This window comes from Ruditapes philippinarum, unplaced genomic scaffold (genome assembly GCF_026571515.1).
Source record: "Ruditapes philippinarum isolate M1 unplaced genomic scaffold, ASM2657151v2 ctg5598_1_1_1_1, whole genome shotgun sequence".
NCBI classification, from domain to species: domain Eukaryota; kingdom Metazoa; phylum Mollusca; class Bivalvia; order Venerida; family Veneridae; genus Ruditapes; species Ruditapes philippinarum.
Window position 1 is genome coordinate 128,594 of NW_026859632.1, and position 15,951 is coordinate 144,544.

Sequence of the window (15,951 nt, forward strand, 5' to 3'; positions counted from 1 at the left end):
AAGGAGGTCTGTATAATATACCACATAAAATAGGTTTTGATTTAGGTAAAATCAGTTCAATCCAGGTTTCTTCAAGTTCTGTATGAGACAGATCACTCCGGTTGTTGAACGACAAATCTTTCCTTATGTAAATACAAACACCACCACCATGCCTGTTGCGATCTTTTCGTTGTACGCAATAATTTTCAATATAAATTTCAGAATCAGTAACTGAATCATCAAGCCATGTTTCAGATAAATATATACATGCTGCTCTAGATCTACGAGCTATAATATTGATTTCATGAAGTTTTTGAATAAGACTTCTGACGTTTATATGTAAAAAATGAAGACCAATATGAAACTCTCTACAAAATAAAATGTGCATTTTATAAACTATTATCTTATCAGCTGTCACAAACTATGAATACTTCTTCTCTTCTTATAAATAAGCAAGAACTTGTAATTATTTACATAACATTTCTTTCTCTACTAGAGAAATGTTAACAAAATTGTCAGCCGGTGACCGAGGGAATGCTACGCCCAAATAAGGAGGAACTCCATCCGATTACCCGGTTTTTTCCATGGCCGACTGGTTAAGGTCGTTAACTTCAAATCACTTGCTTCTCACCGTTATGGGTTCGAATCACAATGTTGACTTTGGATTCTTTCTTGTGAGGAAGCTATCCACCTAGTTAATGGAACATAAATGTTTCTACTTAGGTGCCCGATAGTACATACAGAATTCTACACATCATAGTAATGTTTAAAACCCACTTGGCGAGGGCATTTGACTTTCATTTTTTATTGGATAAGCCCTATGTGCTGATCATTTTCTTGATCGGAAGATGCAGGGTTATTGCAATGACCAAATGCAACAAATCCGGACCAATAGGTAGGTCACAAATGTCTCCGGAAACGTTATTTTATCGCCAAGTTTGTTCACAAAATGAACAAATCATTGCAATTAGCTTACAGTTATGCCACGCGGGCATCTGTCGGCAAGCGCCTTGAGCCTAATAGTATTGTAAATAGACTCCAAGATATAGCACTAACCAATCGGCAACGAATGAGGCCAATGATTAGGTCTCTTCGCAAACTTCTTTACAGATTAAAGCAATCATCCGCACACAGGCTGACACGCCAAAATCTGTAAGTACATTGTATAAGACAATATGCAACGAAATCAAAGAATTGCGCTTTTACAAACATTCATAGAGTTTACAAAAAAATACAAATAATCACATCGTCAAACACCCATGGCTTGCATGCATCTTTCGAACATATTTTGGCCATTTGTCGGACAAACGTACTTCGCCCTTATGGAATGAAATCAGATTTGGTGAAAGGGCGACAGCAACTTCTCGAGCCTTTTAGTCGGTCATAATAAAAGCCGATCATTCCGATCGGTATGAGGGTGCTTGATTATTAATTAAGAATGAAATGTCGCGATATGTAACAATGAATAGCGAACTGGAGAAGTTCGCAATGCAAACATTTTCAAATAAAATAACCTTTTCCGTCAATAAATCGCGCTCTTCGGGTTTTTTTATTTATCATTTTGTAGTACATGAAAAATATTTGAAAGGCGTACTAACGTAAAATTAGGCTCTGTTATGCTGAACAATGCACTAAAATAAGAAGCAATAAGCGTTATAACGCAAAAATCGCCTTATCATCACGAATAACGTGACCGGTTTTAATAGATTCTCGATATCTATGATATTTTCAAATGTAGTTTAGAATACACAAATTGCTCCTTTTTATAGTTATCTTTTTATACATTTTCTTATTTTAAGATATGTACATTGTATATGAAAGAATAACAGATAATGTTTTACTGGAATATAGGTTTTAAGATAAATGTTTTATCTACACTAAGAATGTGGCCTCTTGCACATATCAAACAATGTTAGTAAGTTTTCAAATAGTGAATATTAATTTTAAGTTTAAATAGTCTTAGTTGCCCTTTACTTCACTTCAGTGTTGTTATATTTTTCTGGTCCTTCGGGATCATTGATGCCAGCACTATTAAGTGTCGAGTACAGTTCCGCAGTATATAAAACAGTATACTGCTGGGATATGGTCTGTGGAGTTGTAAATAAAATAAATAAATAAATATAGTTTAAACATTTAGGAAAAATAAGCGTCTGTTTATCAATCACATTACCTAGACCGTTATTCGGCCAGTTATTTACACCTTGCGTCCTTAGTTACACTGCAACAACGGCACGCTGTTATATGCCTGTTTCCTTCTCCGTTACTGAATGAATATGTTGAGTAGTTTTAATCATTAAAAAAGCATCATGTTTACTTAAAGAGAACTACCAAGGGAAAGTTTGTTCAACAATATATAGAATAGCAATGTTATGCATAATTTTGTAACGGTATTTGAAACAAAAAGTAACAATATTGAATGTGTTTCAGTAATAAACAAACAATTTTTTTTTGCTTAATTTCAGCAAAATATCTGCATTGGCAGGAATCGAACCCGTGCCGACCGCGTGGCAGGCGAGCATTCTACCACTGAACAACCTAGTTCACATATATTTCCTTTATAAGTAAACATTTGATGCTAAAAATTATCGACAATATGTCACTGATGGTACATCGACATCAATCACTTTTCTGTGAATTTGTATACACAGTACAACGTTATTGTCCAACAATATTAACCTGGCATTTCATTAACCTTCTTAAAGGTCATTTGGTCACTTCTTGAACGAGTTATAATCAGGAATGATTCTTTTACTTAATACACATGGACATTGCACGTTTACGGAGTAAAATGTTACGGAGTGCTAATTAAAATTGTTTTCACCGTAAATGCGTTATTCTTTCTAACAAAATTTACAAATATATTTCTTTGAATATTTTTGGAATTATATGTATTTTTTTAATTAAACAATAAAGCAGATAAAAAGATATATACAGTTTAAACAGATACATAAACATTTATATCAATTTGACGTAAATCGATTATATTCAAAATTCTAAAGGATCCAAATACTGATAAACGATAGAGGAATCAGTCCACTGTCTTGCGTTAACAAATAATATACTGCGTTTATTAACAAACGTGTTTCTGCATATATGGAATCAAACAATCCAATCTTATGGCCGATGAGCATAATGGTTTTCGAAAAAGCAAGTATTGTGAAGATCATATTTTTACACTAAATAACATTAAATGTAACAAAAAAGCAAACACATTCATTGCTTTTATAGACTTAATAAAGTGCTTTGATTCTGTTGATAGAGACTAGATTTCTAACTTTTGTATAAACTGTTACCCAACAATGTAGTGCATCGGCTTGTGTTCGCATAAATAATTATAGCGGATTACAAAATTCTTTCGTCCACATTGATTGGTTCGATTACGTTGTCACCGACGCTTTGGTCCGTGTATGCAAATGACCTCATTCACGAAAATAATAGCCTTGGACTTGGAAGTAACGTTGGTTCTATGATGGTATCTTCATTGTTCTAGGCGGATTACATAGCGCTGATCTCAGACTCAGAAATAAATTTGCAGCGTATTCTTGATGTTGAACATGAATGGTGACGCGTCTTAGTAAATGCTTAACAGTCCAAATGTGTCCATTTTTCGTAGAGTACATACACAGCGCAGTCAATTTATTTTCAGAGTTGGTGAAAATGTTCTAAGAAACCATCTACTATCTGGGCATAGTTTTTAATCTTAATAGTGAATCCCAATCTAAAGGTGCTGGAAGAGCTTTAGGGAGCATAATCTGTAGGATTCACAACCTGAAAGATACTGGAATTAACGCATTTGAAAAACTGGTCGGCAGTTTGTGTGAGTCCGATATTGGAGTATGGCGCCTCCTCGTGGGGGTTTCAAATCGTACCAATGTGTTGACAATGTCTATCACGCGCGCTAAGATACCTTTTTGGTGTACATAGATTTGCACCATGGAGATTCAGGATGACTACCAAGTGTGTTCAGACAGAAACTGCCTATAATACGATTTTGGAACAGGTTGTTATCAATGCCGGATGATAGACTAACCAAACATGTGTTATGTATGATTACGGTAAATGCAATACATGTGAAAATTTGTCTTCAAATATAAAAAAGATTTTTAGTGATCTTAATTTAGAACAGCACTTTACAGATTTTACAACAGTTATTCTGTGTACTGCTAGCGATAAAATTCGAGACCTGTACCGTAATACATGGTAGACCAATTTGCAATCCTTTAGAAAGCTTCGAACATATAAAACTGTTTAAAGATACATTTGATAAGGAAGATTATGTTTTACTTAATTTACGAAAAACATGAACGGTCACTTTTATGTCAGTTCGGATTTGGCTGGGCGTTTCGTTGGAGAAGCAGTGGAATACAGAATTTGTCGTTTTTGTGAAAAAAATGAAGTAGAGGATGAGACTCATTTTTGTTATCATGTGTTTATAGACACATAAGAAACGATATATTTGTTAATGTTAACTGTGTTCAGGACATGAAAATAACCATTTCTGAAAAAAGTATGTGTGTTTATGACTGATCACATAAGAAAGACAGCCAAATATATAACGAAAGCTTACTTGTTTAGACTAAGTATAATTTATTCTTAAATTATAAAAATAATTTAAGTTTTGCATTTCAATAAGGATTATGTCTCACTTAACTATTTATTGTTATACTAGTATGCGCATAATTTCACATTTATTATACAGTGTTGTTTTGCCATAACCATTTCCCTCACGTAATTTGTTACATCATGTAAAGTTATATGATTAATGTAATTTATTATAAAAGGTGACTAATAGGTTCATTGGGCCGGGTGCAAAACTCTTTGTGAAATTGTATTGTACTGTATAAATGTCCATTGCATATGTTACTACAATAAACAATTATCTACTACTTTATACATGGCTGAACACTGGACACATACTAACATACAATAATAACAGTAGACAGTATACATTTTGTTTCAATAGGCTTTCAAGCCCACGAGGACATAAAACTTACACAATAACGAACAGTGTATGACATAAATATATATACATAATATCAAAAATCATGAAAAAGTTTGGAAAAGATCAATTTTGATTGATAAAGTACATACCAGCCGAAATTTTCTTAAGTAGTTACACAATTAAAATTTTCATATCAAAATTGATATTTGAACCACTTACTTATAGATCCCTTATATATATACATATACTCATACATACACACATATACAAAAACATACATACAAAAACTTACATTACATGAACCGTTAATGCAACATGTTGTATATTAATTGATTTTTAATAAACATATGTTTATACACATATCCTACAAAAAACTGAAAGTCCTTTAGCATCAATTGCGGATTTCATAATTGTAATAAATATTTATCATTTGGATTATTTTGAAACTTCGACAGTCCAATGTTAAAATTGATTACAAGTATAAGTGTTCAGATATTTCTAAAAAGAGAAAAGACAAAACATTGTTGATATTTTTAAAACATCCAAACAAAAATACCAGATAAATATGTTATCTTGTGATTCAGTAACAACACATGTACAAGCAAATACTATTTTGTTCAGTTACATACAAAAATGTTGCTAGTAGATTTATTTTCACTCGATTTTTAATCTTTCATTGAACAGCTGCGCCGTTAATCTCTTTAATTCCTTGTGTCCTTTCTCTGCGTCCTCTAAATCAAGCAAGGACCTTTTACTCCTTTTATCCTCTGCATTTTTTTCTCAATGATAACGATAATTCACAGTACGTGTACCTCTTTTTGCCGTAGAAAATTCCAGAAAATAAATTACTGACTACAAAATATCCTTCTAAAATAGCCTGACATACTAGTAAATTTGATTGTCTTTGCGCAAATAAACTTTTAAACGATGTCTAATTCTTAAATTAGCGCTTCTGTACTTTTGAAAATTAGTCATTTAGAAAATTGCATTTTTACCGCATGTGCATACTATTTAGTAATGCATGTGTTTCTATGACAATATTAAAACGAATGGAAAATTTTAACTTTTAATGCTCGTATTTTCGTATGTACTAACTGTAGCATCATCTCCTGAAAACATAATGTACAACTAAGGCACTGTAGCAATCGCATTACAATTACAAATTGATAATAAATAACAAAATAAAAAGACGGATTGAAAATTTACCCTTTTCAAATAACTATGGACGCAAACTTTAATTGCAAAGGAATTATCATAAAGTTTCTAAAAAGTCTACGAAAAGTCATTTGAAATCAACCTTAAAAGAAAGTGTTTAGAGCTAAATTTTTTGTAAATATTTTAAGGTAAAATGTAGAATAAACATTACTATAAATGACTGCAGATACCTATAATAGACAAGTTAACCTCGCCGTAAACATTGTTTCTTGTCCCATGTCTCAAGTCTTCATACATTCTTTTTTTAGATCCTTGCCTGAAAATTAAATTCTCAAAGAACTGTTTCATTTAACGACACAAATGTGGAAATGTTTGTTAACCATTTCAATATATAGTTTTTGTTGGAAGTGGGTTTTACAATCTACTTTATAAAAAAGTGCGTCGCAACTCTAAACATATATTTTAAAAAGCTTGCCACTATTTTAACTAGCTAATACTTCTTGCTTCCATTTATCAGAATACAATATTCCCTAACAAATATACCAGTCCTATTCTATTCTATTTTGCACATGTGTTAATTGCTTTAAACAAAGAATTTACAGAAATATTTCCATTTATGAACTTTGGTATGGGTTTTTATACATTCATTTAACAGCAAAACATTTTTGTTCCCTATGTGTCATCTTCTTTCACGGAAGTGGTCTTATGTCTTTCTTTCAATTCAGATACTTCTTTGATATTTGCATACAAATGTTATACATATTTAAGAAATATCTTACACGTTCGATTGAGAAAAGGTGACTGTTGTGTTGTCTGTTTTATTCTTGGAAACGCACTCTGAAACTAATAAACATTGTTACAGTAAAGAAAACTGCTTATTTGTTTTAATTAAATGTTATACCAGATTATTTAAGTTTAAGCAGACGTGTTAAAATTATAAATATTTCAAGGCCATAGACAATTAAAGAAACAAATAGAAATCACAGAGAGTTGGCCTACGTATAATTGAAGGTGTAATAGCTAATAACGTTGATATTACATTTTGTATTCAGTATCAGACATAACAACCACGAAGGAATTGTGTATGGAAAGTGCACGATACATGATCCCATATTATGTTTTTGTACATGTATAGCAGATAATAAGATGTGCTAGAACAAAATATCATTATCCATCATAAAAATGTTCATACTTAACCACTTAAAACTTTATCAGCATTGTTTTTTTCTCAAGGAATAGTTTAGAATATCCTAATGATACATTTTTATCGTTTCAGTATTTTTTTTAAAATACTTATATGTAGTTATATCAGTAGATTAACTAGTTTATTGATATATGCGTTTTGCTCATGCATGCTCACATGTCTAGCAAGTCTTGATGTTAGGAACTTTAGGAGAATAAAATAACATCTTGTAGAGTATATACGTGTTTGTGTTATATCACTATTTTGTGAAGTTTACTTGATTATTATAACCCCCAACAACAAAAACATTGTGCCAGAAGAAATTTAAAATGGATTTAAAAGATAACACCTGATTGTTATCTGAACATTATAAGTAAACATAAGAAATGAACATTGTCGAACTGTCTGTAATATCAGTTGATATTACCACCCCTCCCTTCTTATCATATAAATACTAAATAATTTATGAGTTATGTTTATTTTGCTACAGAACATTACGGAATTTTGTCTATTGTTGACCAATTTATTTTAATTGGTTTGTTAATGTAACAACGTGACATTTATAAATGTAATCTTACATTAATTAACACTTGCCATTGGTCATTACTGCTTTTAAAACAAAAACAGAATGATGTAAGGATATTGTAAAAAGAAATATAGTTCGAAATTTTTAAGAACAATCTCATATATGATATTTTACAGTATAATCAATATCGTAAAAATGATTTGCTTTAAAGCTTCCTTTTATTTGTCCATTATTACATGTAATTTACAACAGTTATGTATATTATAAATTTACATTTTAAAAAAATACTAACGTCGTTGACAACAAAACGGAACTTTCCTTTTGTAGATGAAAAATGTACACAACCCAAGCGCAATGATAGTAAGTGATTGAACAGTCGCCAAACATATAATCGCTATGGTAAAATATGAGTTGTCTGTATAAAAAATAAAAATATATTGAAATATCGTAATATTCACACGTCCAGTCTATAACAATAAAGCTACACCAACAGTACACAAGTATCTGTGGTAATATTGTTACTTTCCTTGTGCATAGACTAGCGAATATTAGCAAATTGTCTGACCCTAAATAAATATAGAAAAACACATGAACTCATATCACGCTTTTAACGAAGAAATTAAGAAATATTCACAGCTACGTCTCAATCTAATTAAAATCAGCTCCTTAATTACGTTACGCTACATAGAAGAAATAAATAGATCTGAACTTATGACAGATTAAGCGTCGTCTTATACTATTTATTGATTCATGTGCTAATATCATTACGTATACATGAAACTCTAAAATATGCATCATTGTTATACATCAATCAGGAAAACATTTATTAAAATTCATTATTAATTTTCTGTAAAAATCTAGCTAATAATTGTTTATTAAATATGAGGTAGGATTTAATTATAACCGGAAACGAAAACGCTGACTGTTTGTTCAACACTGCGCCCATCCACTCTTCTCGCTGTGCACGTGTATTCCCCTGTATCATCTGTCGTAACGGCTCCTAGACTAAGAATGTTGTCTTTGCTGTGTTCTCCCCAGGATATAGTACATGGTGGATAACATTCAGATGTACATGTTATATCAGGCATGGCGTCTCCACTAACCAAATTATAGAACGTCTTTCTTGGTGAAAGTATGAGGGACTGAAGTGGTCGATCTTTTGATATGAAAATATCAAAAATATTAAATATTAAAATATTAATATATAATTGGCACAATTTCCCGCATGTATTAATTATTGCGTTTTAAATTGTATAATTATCGATTTATTATAATATTAAACATAAACGTCTAGTTAAAGTGAATTGGTCTATCATAGAAAGTCTGTTATACAATAAATAATTATGTTGATAATACTAAATATCAAAACATAATAACAAACCACAAAAGAAACATATTATACATGTAGTTGCCAAGCATGCGATAGATTATCCGATATTACATATTTTTATACCAGATATGAAACATACAAAAGTTTCGATTTGGCTTATCAAGATTGCGTATGTCATTTCATCAACTAAGTATTGAAAGCGGCAAATGAGCAAAGCCTACTGCAATTCCTTTAATTAAGAGAAAATGTAGTATATGTCAAGTGTTAGAAAAAGAATTTCATTTTGTAATGTAACACTATTTTATAAAAAAATTGAATATGTTTGTGATATAATTTTCCTCATTCGCATTCAAGTAAACATCAGACACAGTGAAAAATATGAATGATATATGAAATTGTGATATTTCAGATATAACTTGTTTGGTCTTTGCGAAGCATATGAATATACTTATTAGGTCATGAAGCTCTAGTCACTGGTGTTACTAATTTGTGCACTCAACAGCACACTTTGTAAGGTGACGTAATGCGAATGGATAGAGTATATCATAATCAGTATTATAAAGTTAGATTACATGTTGATCATGTTTATAACTATACTTTTAGCTATAAGACTTAGAAGGCTACAAGATTTTACAATATGTTATTATGTAGTAATTGCAACATGTACACTGTACAAAATGTTGTCCTCATGGGCTTCTGACCTTCAGGATATTTCTGAAATAAAACTTTGAAACTTCGAAGCATATAATATTATTGTGTTATGTTTCCTTAGGCATTCAACTGTCTGTGTTTACACGGTGCTATTTAATGGCTGATATTGATATGATAACAGTATTCTTATTTTACATCACAAATCTTATGTCAGGATATCATAATTATTAGTCTAGCTCATGTCTTTTCATTTCTTGTAATAAAGCTTGAATCATTTTTTTTTTAAATATAAAGAGCATCGAAACTTGAGGACGGTGTTTTGATGTTATCATCAGCAAAAATAAAAAAATATTTTCTCTCTAACTATAATAAATGAACCAATGTACAAGCATTTGAATATGATTTTTCTATTTTTCAGCAGCGTGTACATGTATAATGAATGCTACAATTTTCATCAAATTTACTTGTCCAATAAGAAGGTAATAGACACGCCCCGGTTCAGTTTGAAATCATCGCGTTTTCATTTATTAATTTATAGCGGGAATAAGTAACAATACTTGCCATTATCAAGACTTACCAGCAACAAAAATACTGACAGTCTGTTGTATGGTCTGGCCACCAATTCTACTAGCAGTACATGTGTACTCTCCTGAATCTTCCTTCTTAACAGTTCCAAGACTGAGTGTCTCCCTCTCGCTGTGTTCTCCCCAGGAAATGTTACATGGTGGATTACATTCAGAGGTACATGTTATATCAGGCATGGTATCTCCACTGACCATATTGTAGTGTGTCTTTTTCGGTACCAGCGTCAAAGGATGGCTTGGTCCGTCTGTGTAAATGTAAAATACAGAAAACAATTTCAGTCGCAGTCTTATTCCTCTATAATTATCATTATCAATCTTATTATTAAATAGCGGAACTAGTAATCGAAAACATAGTAATAAAACATTTTGAAGTGTATTCAATACTAGGAAACAGGCTATCACTTGAAATGTTTATATATTTCGACCAAAATCTTGCACAAATTTACAACAATGTAGGAGTAAACTATGTTATTAATAACGTGTGTATTTTTTGCAAATGAACTTCTTAGAATATGTTGTTATAACACAAGATTTGCTTTCTTGTATCTAATGTTATGAAACATATGCCATTATTGTTCTTACATTTAACAGTTACTGTGGTATTTACATCGGTGATTCTTCCATCATCATGTAGAGCGCGGTAAGTTACATTCCTTCCATTTAGGCCTCTTCTAATCCTTGGTATCCAAATAAGACCATCTTGTTGTATAAACCTGGCAGATTGATTGACAGATTTACCGTCTAATAACCAGACCATAGTTGCGTTCGTTAACGGCCGCTTTATCAGTGAATATTGCGGATGTGCAAACACATAGATCGGGTCATTCTCTTCTCTACTTAAGCTCGGTTCAGCTTTTATTTCTTAAATGATATAAACATAGACTTAAATGATTAAAATCAAATTGCTAAATTATGTTTTACATTTTTTTTATATTACTTTATAAACATCTTCTTTATAATATTCATAAATCAAGAGCTCTTTTGTTATTTCTATAGGCAAGTTTAATTGATGGGAAACTTAATTTATGCTCCAGAGCTCCAGATATTATGTAAATGATGTCCTTAAAAGCATCAAATGAAAGAAATGTGTTATGCTAGGAAATGACTACTAGATGCCCTTTCCTTGTATTTGATTTACTCTTCGTCAAAATTGTCTGTTTAAAGTCAAATATATTAGACATTTTTGTATTTAATGTTTGAAAAGGGCTACTTAACTAAGAGCTCCTATTTTTTTTGCAATTGGTTATTTAATCTTTTTAATGTTTTATGCTTAATTTCTAAAAAATATACTCTCTTAGAAAATGGAATTGAAAATTTGAAATCTATCTTTTATGATAAAAATACTTACCCATTACATAAAGGATATAACAAGCGTAATCACGGCCATAAATTATTCGGTATGTCCCATTATCCTCCATACTGACGTTGCTCAAAATTATTCTCACATAAGGTTTGCTATCAGAGTGAAATTGAATGCTTATACTTGTCTTGTTTTCCCAAGCACCAGGAAAAGCATAAATGTTGGCAATGGTCAAGGTCCCATTAGTCCCGGCTAGATATAGATAAACACGAAATCCTGTCGCAGACCCGGATGTCTTCCTCATTCGAAATAAGCCGCCTGTAATTGTAATGTTGTTCACGAAGGTTACTGTGCTTCCTTCTGGTGTAAATTTTGTTTGATTAACATCACATTCTGCAAATATTTAGCAGAAATAAATGATAAAATACATAAGTGAAACTTTTTGTAGATAAGGTTAAATTAGTCCCGAGTTCTTTTTTATAATGTTTATGGTAAATTATCTTAAAAGGTCAGACCAAATCTGTTATGGTGTTATGTGTTTGTGTTTGTCTTGTGTTCTTTTGTTATGCGTGACTGAACTGGTTTTGCTGGATGATTGATTTTGTATGAAAGTTATTTTCCGCTGATTTGGTTCTGGAATATAACAATTCTAATTAACACTGACCACTCCGTGTCTTGCAGTCATAGTGACTACATATTATATTATAGGTTAGCTTTCATTTCTTACGGTACCTTCTGTTCAAATAATTAATACATAAGATTCCTTCTTACAAATCTTGGTATGTATTAGGTCACGTATGTATACATTTATTTATTTATTTGTGAAAAAGTTTCTATTGTAAATTGAATTGTTGCGTGATATATGTTGTATTATGTATTTCAAATATTTGATTGTTTTTTCTATGTATAATTTCCCGCTCACGACTTTCTTTCATACACTCAGGTTCAAATATATATGTTGATGATGAGAGAATATATACACACATACCACCACTGATGGTTTCAGAACCGCTTTATATACAGTCACAAACTGCACTACACATTGAAACAAGCTCAACATTCGCAAATATAGAGTTTGTTCTCTGTTATCATGTCTCACAAATCAACGATGACATTTTTATTGTCTTCTTCACTGATTGGGACCAGAGAACTATATATCTATTTCCGAAAGTCAACTGGATCCCGTAAGATTAAGTAGATCCGTAGGATACAATGAATTTAGACAGATAAAGTATATATAAAGGGAGATAATTAAATTCAAATACAGTTATACTTTCCCCTGCGTGGGATCACTTAAGATACAAGTGTGCAGATAATTTGTTATAGAAATGAGAGAATATATGCACACATACCACCACATCGATATGCCAGTCCAATTACGGCACAGCGCCTAGCAGAACAGTCATGAAAGCATAGCCACTGCTCATCCACCATCACAAAAATGATGTCACAAACTGCACTACACATTGAAACAAGCCCAACATTCGCATATATAGAGTTTGTTCTCTGTTATCATGTCTCACAAATCAACGATGACATTTTTATTGTCTACTTCTTACATATATATATTTGAACCTGAGTGTTGTTCTACCAAAAAACCCACCACTACATGTACCTTCCTGAGTAAAAAAGGAAGTTGAACGAAATAATAATGATTATTAAGCAAGTATTCAGTGTATCATACTGAGAATAATTTCAAAAACCAAACTTCAACTATTTTAACACTACAGTGAGATCGGGATGGCAACCTGTGGATGGATCGCACTTCAAAATCAAAACTGTACATTAAATCTTAATGAATAAATGAACTGTTCAAAAATGAAATACATATTTTTAAGTTTATATGCATGTTTAAATAATCATTGTTGCCTTAAAGTATTTTCTTTTGTAAAATTAATTTCTGGGAAGGGCTTGATCTAATGTTGTGAGAACTTGTTGCCCAACCCATTTGCATTTTGATATATATACTTTATTTGTATGCTATATTTGTAAACATGTATTAAATGCAATAAAATATGTTTAGACTAGAATAATTTCATGTAAGCATAAGGTTATGTATTTGTTACATTATTTTATAGTATTTAATTGTTCTTTCGGGATTATATTTGTCTCTAATTGAATATTTTATAAAATATTTGATAGCATACATACATTAAATTTATTTTCCTAATGAATCAATGTTCAGAACGTAACAACCTGGACGCTATCCCCCATGTTAATGTTATATCAAAAGGTCAATCATAACAAAGAAATACGTTTCACGTCCACTCCATAACTTTTAAACAACTGAAACGTTTTTTTTTTTTTTTTTTTTTTTTTAAATACTTGGCACGAATGGTAATCATTTGAGCCGATGTACAGGTAACAACAGCCAGGTGGTACTCCAAAGGTCATAAATGTCAAATTCAAATCCAGGTTGCTTCTACCAAGGTCAAGGTCAATATCAAGGTCATACTTAAAGGTCTGTGAAAGGTTAAAAGATATTCTACGGCATGTGCTGTAGCTGTCATTCAAACTGTTTTGTAAGCTAATTTAAAATGATATTACGCCCATAAAAGGTGAAGTAACAGGTGAAAGTCAAAGTAAGTTTCAATTTTGCTATAATTGATTTCAATTTTATAATTTGCTTAACATCAACGCCAACTATCTCACGTGGCACATTGAAGTTTTTGTAAATATCCATCGGAATTAACCTGTAACACATAATTCATAAGAGTTAAAAGAGTGCGGCTTTTTATATTTTAGGCAGATTTATATTTTATTCTAAACATTTACCAATTATGAACTTCGGGTCGATCAAATTTTTAACAGTCACTTTCATACATAGTCAATTCAACTGGTATTAACAATGACAGATTGAGGATGATGTAACTTTAAAGTGAACTGTAAAACAAATTTGACTTTCAGCTGTTTACTCACTATATACCCTTGGATGGGCTATCATGGGCATAATGTCATAAAGGATTTCGATATAAAATAGAGTTGTTAACAGTGTTTCGCCTCTTCACACTTCATTGCCTAGATCTATATTAATTATGCCCCGTTAAAAGAAGAGGGGGTATATTGTTTTGCTAATGTCGGTCTGTCTGTCGGTCTGTCCGTCGGTAGACCGCTGATTATCTTAAAAACTATGTGTCACAAAGTCTTTATATTTCACAAAGTGATTGGTTATAACTAGCAAATGGCCCCTATTCATTTTTGGGTCACTAGGTCAAAGGTCAAGGTCACTGGGGCCTTAAATTTCAAAATCGTTACCGCTGATTATCTTAAAGTCGTCATATTTGACATAATGATTGGGCATTACTAGCAAATTACCCCTATTGATTTCAGAGTCATTAGGTCAAAAGTCAAGGTAACTGGGTCCTTAAATGTCAGATTTAAATGTCAATATTTGAAGATATATGTTTTCAGTTTTTAATCTTCTTCCATATTGCATAAATAATTAATACTCCACTCAACAATACATTCTTTTGGTAACGATAGAATGATAAAAGTAGAGTGACAGTCTTTTTAAACTTATATGATTTTTTAATTTAAATCTAAACAATTGTCATATTCAATTAATTGTCTATCAGCATTATAATCGATATTATTTTATAAAATACGATATTGCTTACACAGCTTGTCTTTACAGCATTAATAAGCTTATGTAACTAAGAATATATATTGTCATTTAGTATTTTTGTCCTGCACAAATAATTTTGAGACAAAATTCTACTTTAATTATATGGCAATCTGAAACTGATAACGTTAGTCATTTTAAAGAAAATGAAGGTACACCGTTTATAGCATGTGTACAGCCTGGACGATGATAAAAAATTATCATGTTCAAGGTACATTTACACGCATTATTGCTCCCGTACGAACTTTTTTTAAATGCTAGTGAATATATTTTGAAACAAATGAAAATTAAATATTTCTGTAAACATTACCTCTACTGTATCCATCAACAGTTACTGTAAGTAATGAGAACAATCCAATAAAACTTAGGAACCAAATAATATACGACATTTTCAACTGCTTAAATTATATCAATAATAACAGTTTTTATAAGCAGGTAGTAACTACATAAATCCATAATGACCTTTTATCATTTCGTTCGTGTTTTACAAATACCTGAATGCGGAAGTTACAGTAAAATATGATATGCTTTTTAACAATTATTAAATCTATTGAGAAAAAAGTCTACACAAATATAAGATCATATTTTTAAGTTATTCCGAGACCGATTTGGGTGAAAAGCGTTGCATTTCCTTTTCATTTTCGGGTCATTTTTCGCATTCTTGATAGAAAACAAGTGA

General features: G+C 31.4%; 1 protein-coding gene across 3 annotated transcripts; it reads right to left on the reverse strand.

Moving 5' to 3' along the window:
• Positions 1–4,554: 4,554 nt before the first annotated feature.
• Positions 4,555–15,692, reverse strand: LOC132757301 (hemicentin-2-like). Of its 3 annotated transcripts, XM_060748547.1 has the most exons (9): positions 15,583–15,692; positions 11,699–12,043; positions 10,933–11,211; positions 10,344–10,595; positions 8,690–8,941; positions 8,078–8,200; positions 6,856–6,919; positions 6,307–6,392; positions 4,555–6,030 (listed from the first exon to the last, which is right to left on the reverse strand). In XM_060748547.1, the coding sequence occupies exons 1-9, from the start codon at positions 15,659–15,661 to the stop codon at positions 5,981–5,983; spliced, it is 1,530 nt and encodes a 509-aa protein (XP_060604530.1). In that variant the 5' UTR covers positions 15,662–15,692; the 3' UTR covers positions 4,555–5,980. The 3 variants fall into 3 exon arrangements, with proteins under 3 accessions (XP_060604530.1, XP_060604532.1, XP_060604531.1); XM_060748549.1 differs by lacking the exon at positions 8,690–8,941; XM_060748548.1 differs by lacking the exon at positions 8,078–8,200.
• Between the last annotated feature and the right edge of the window lie 259 nt (positions 15,693–15,951).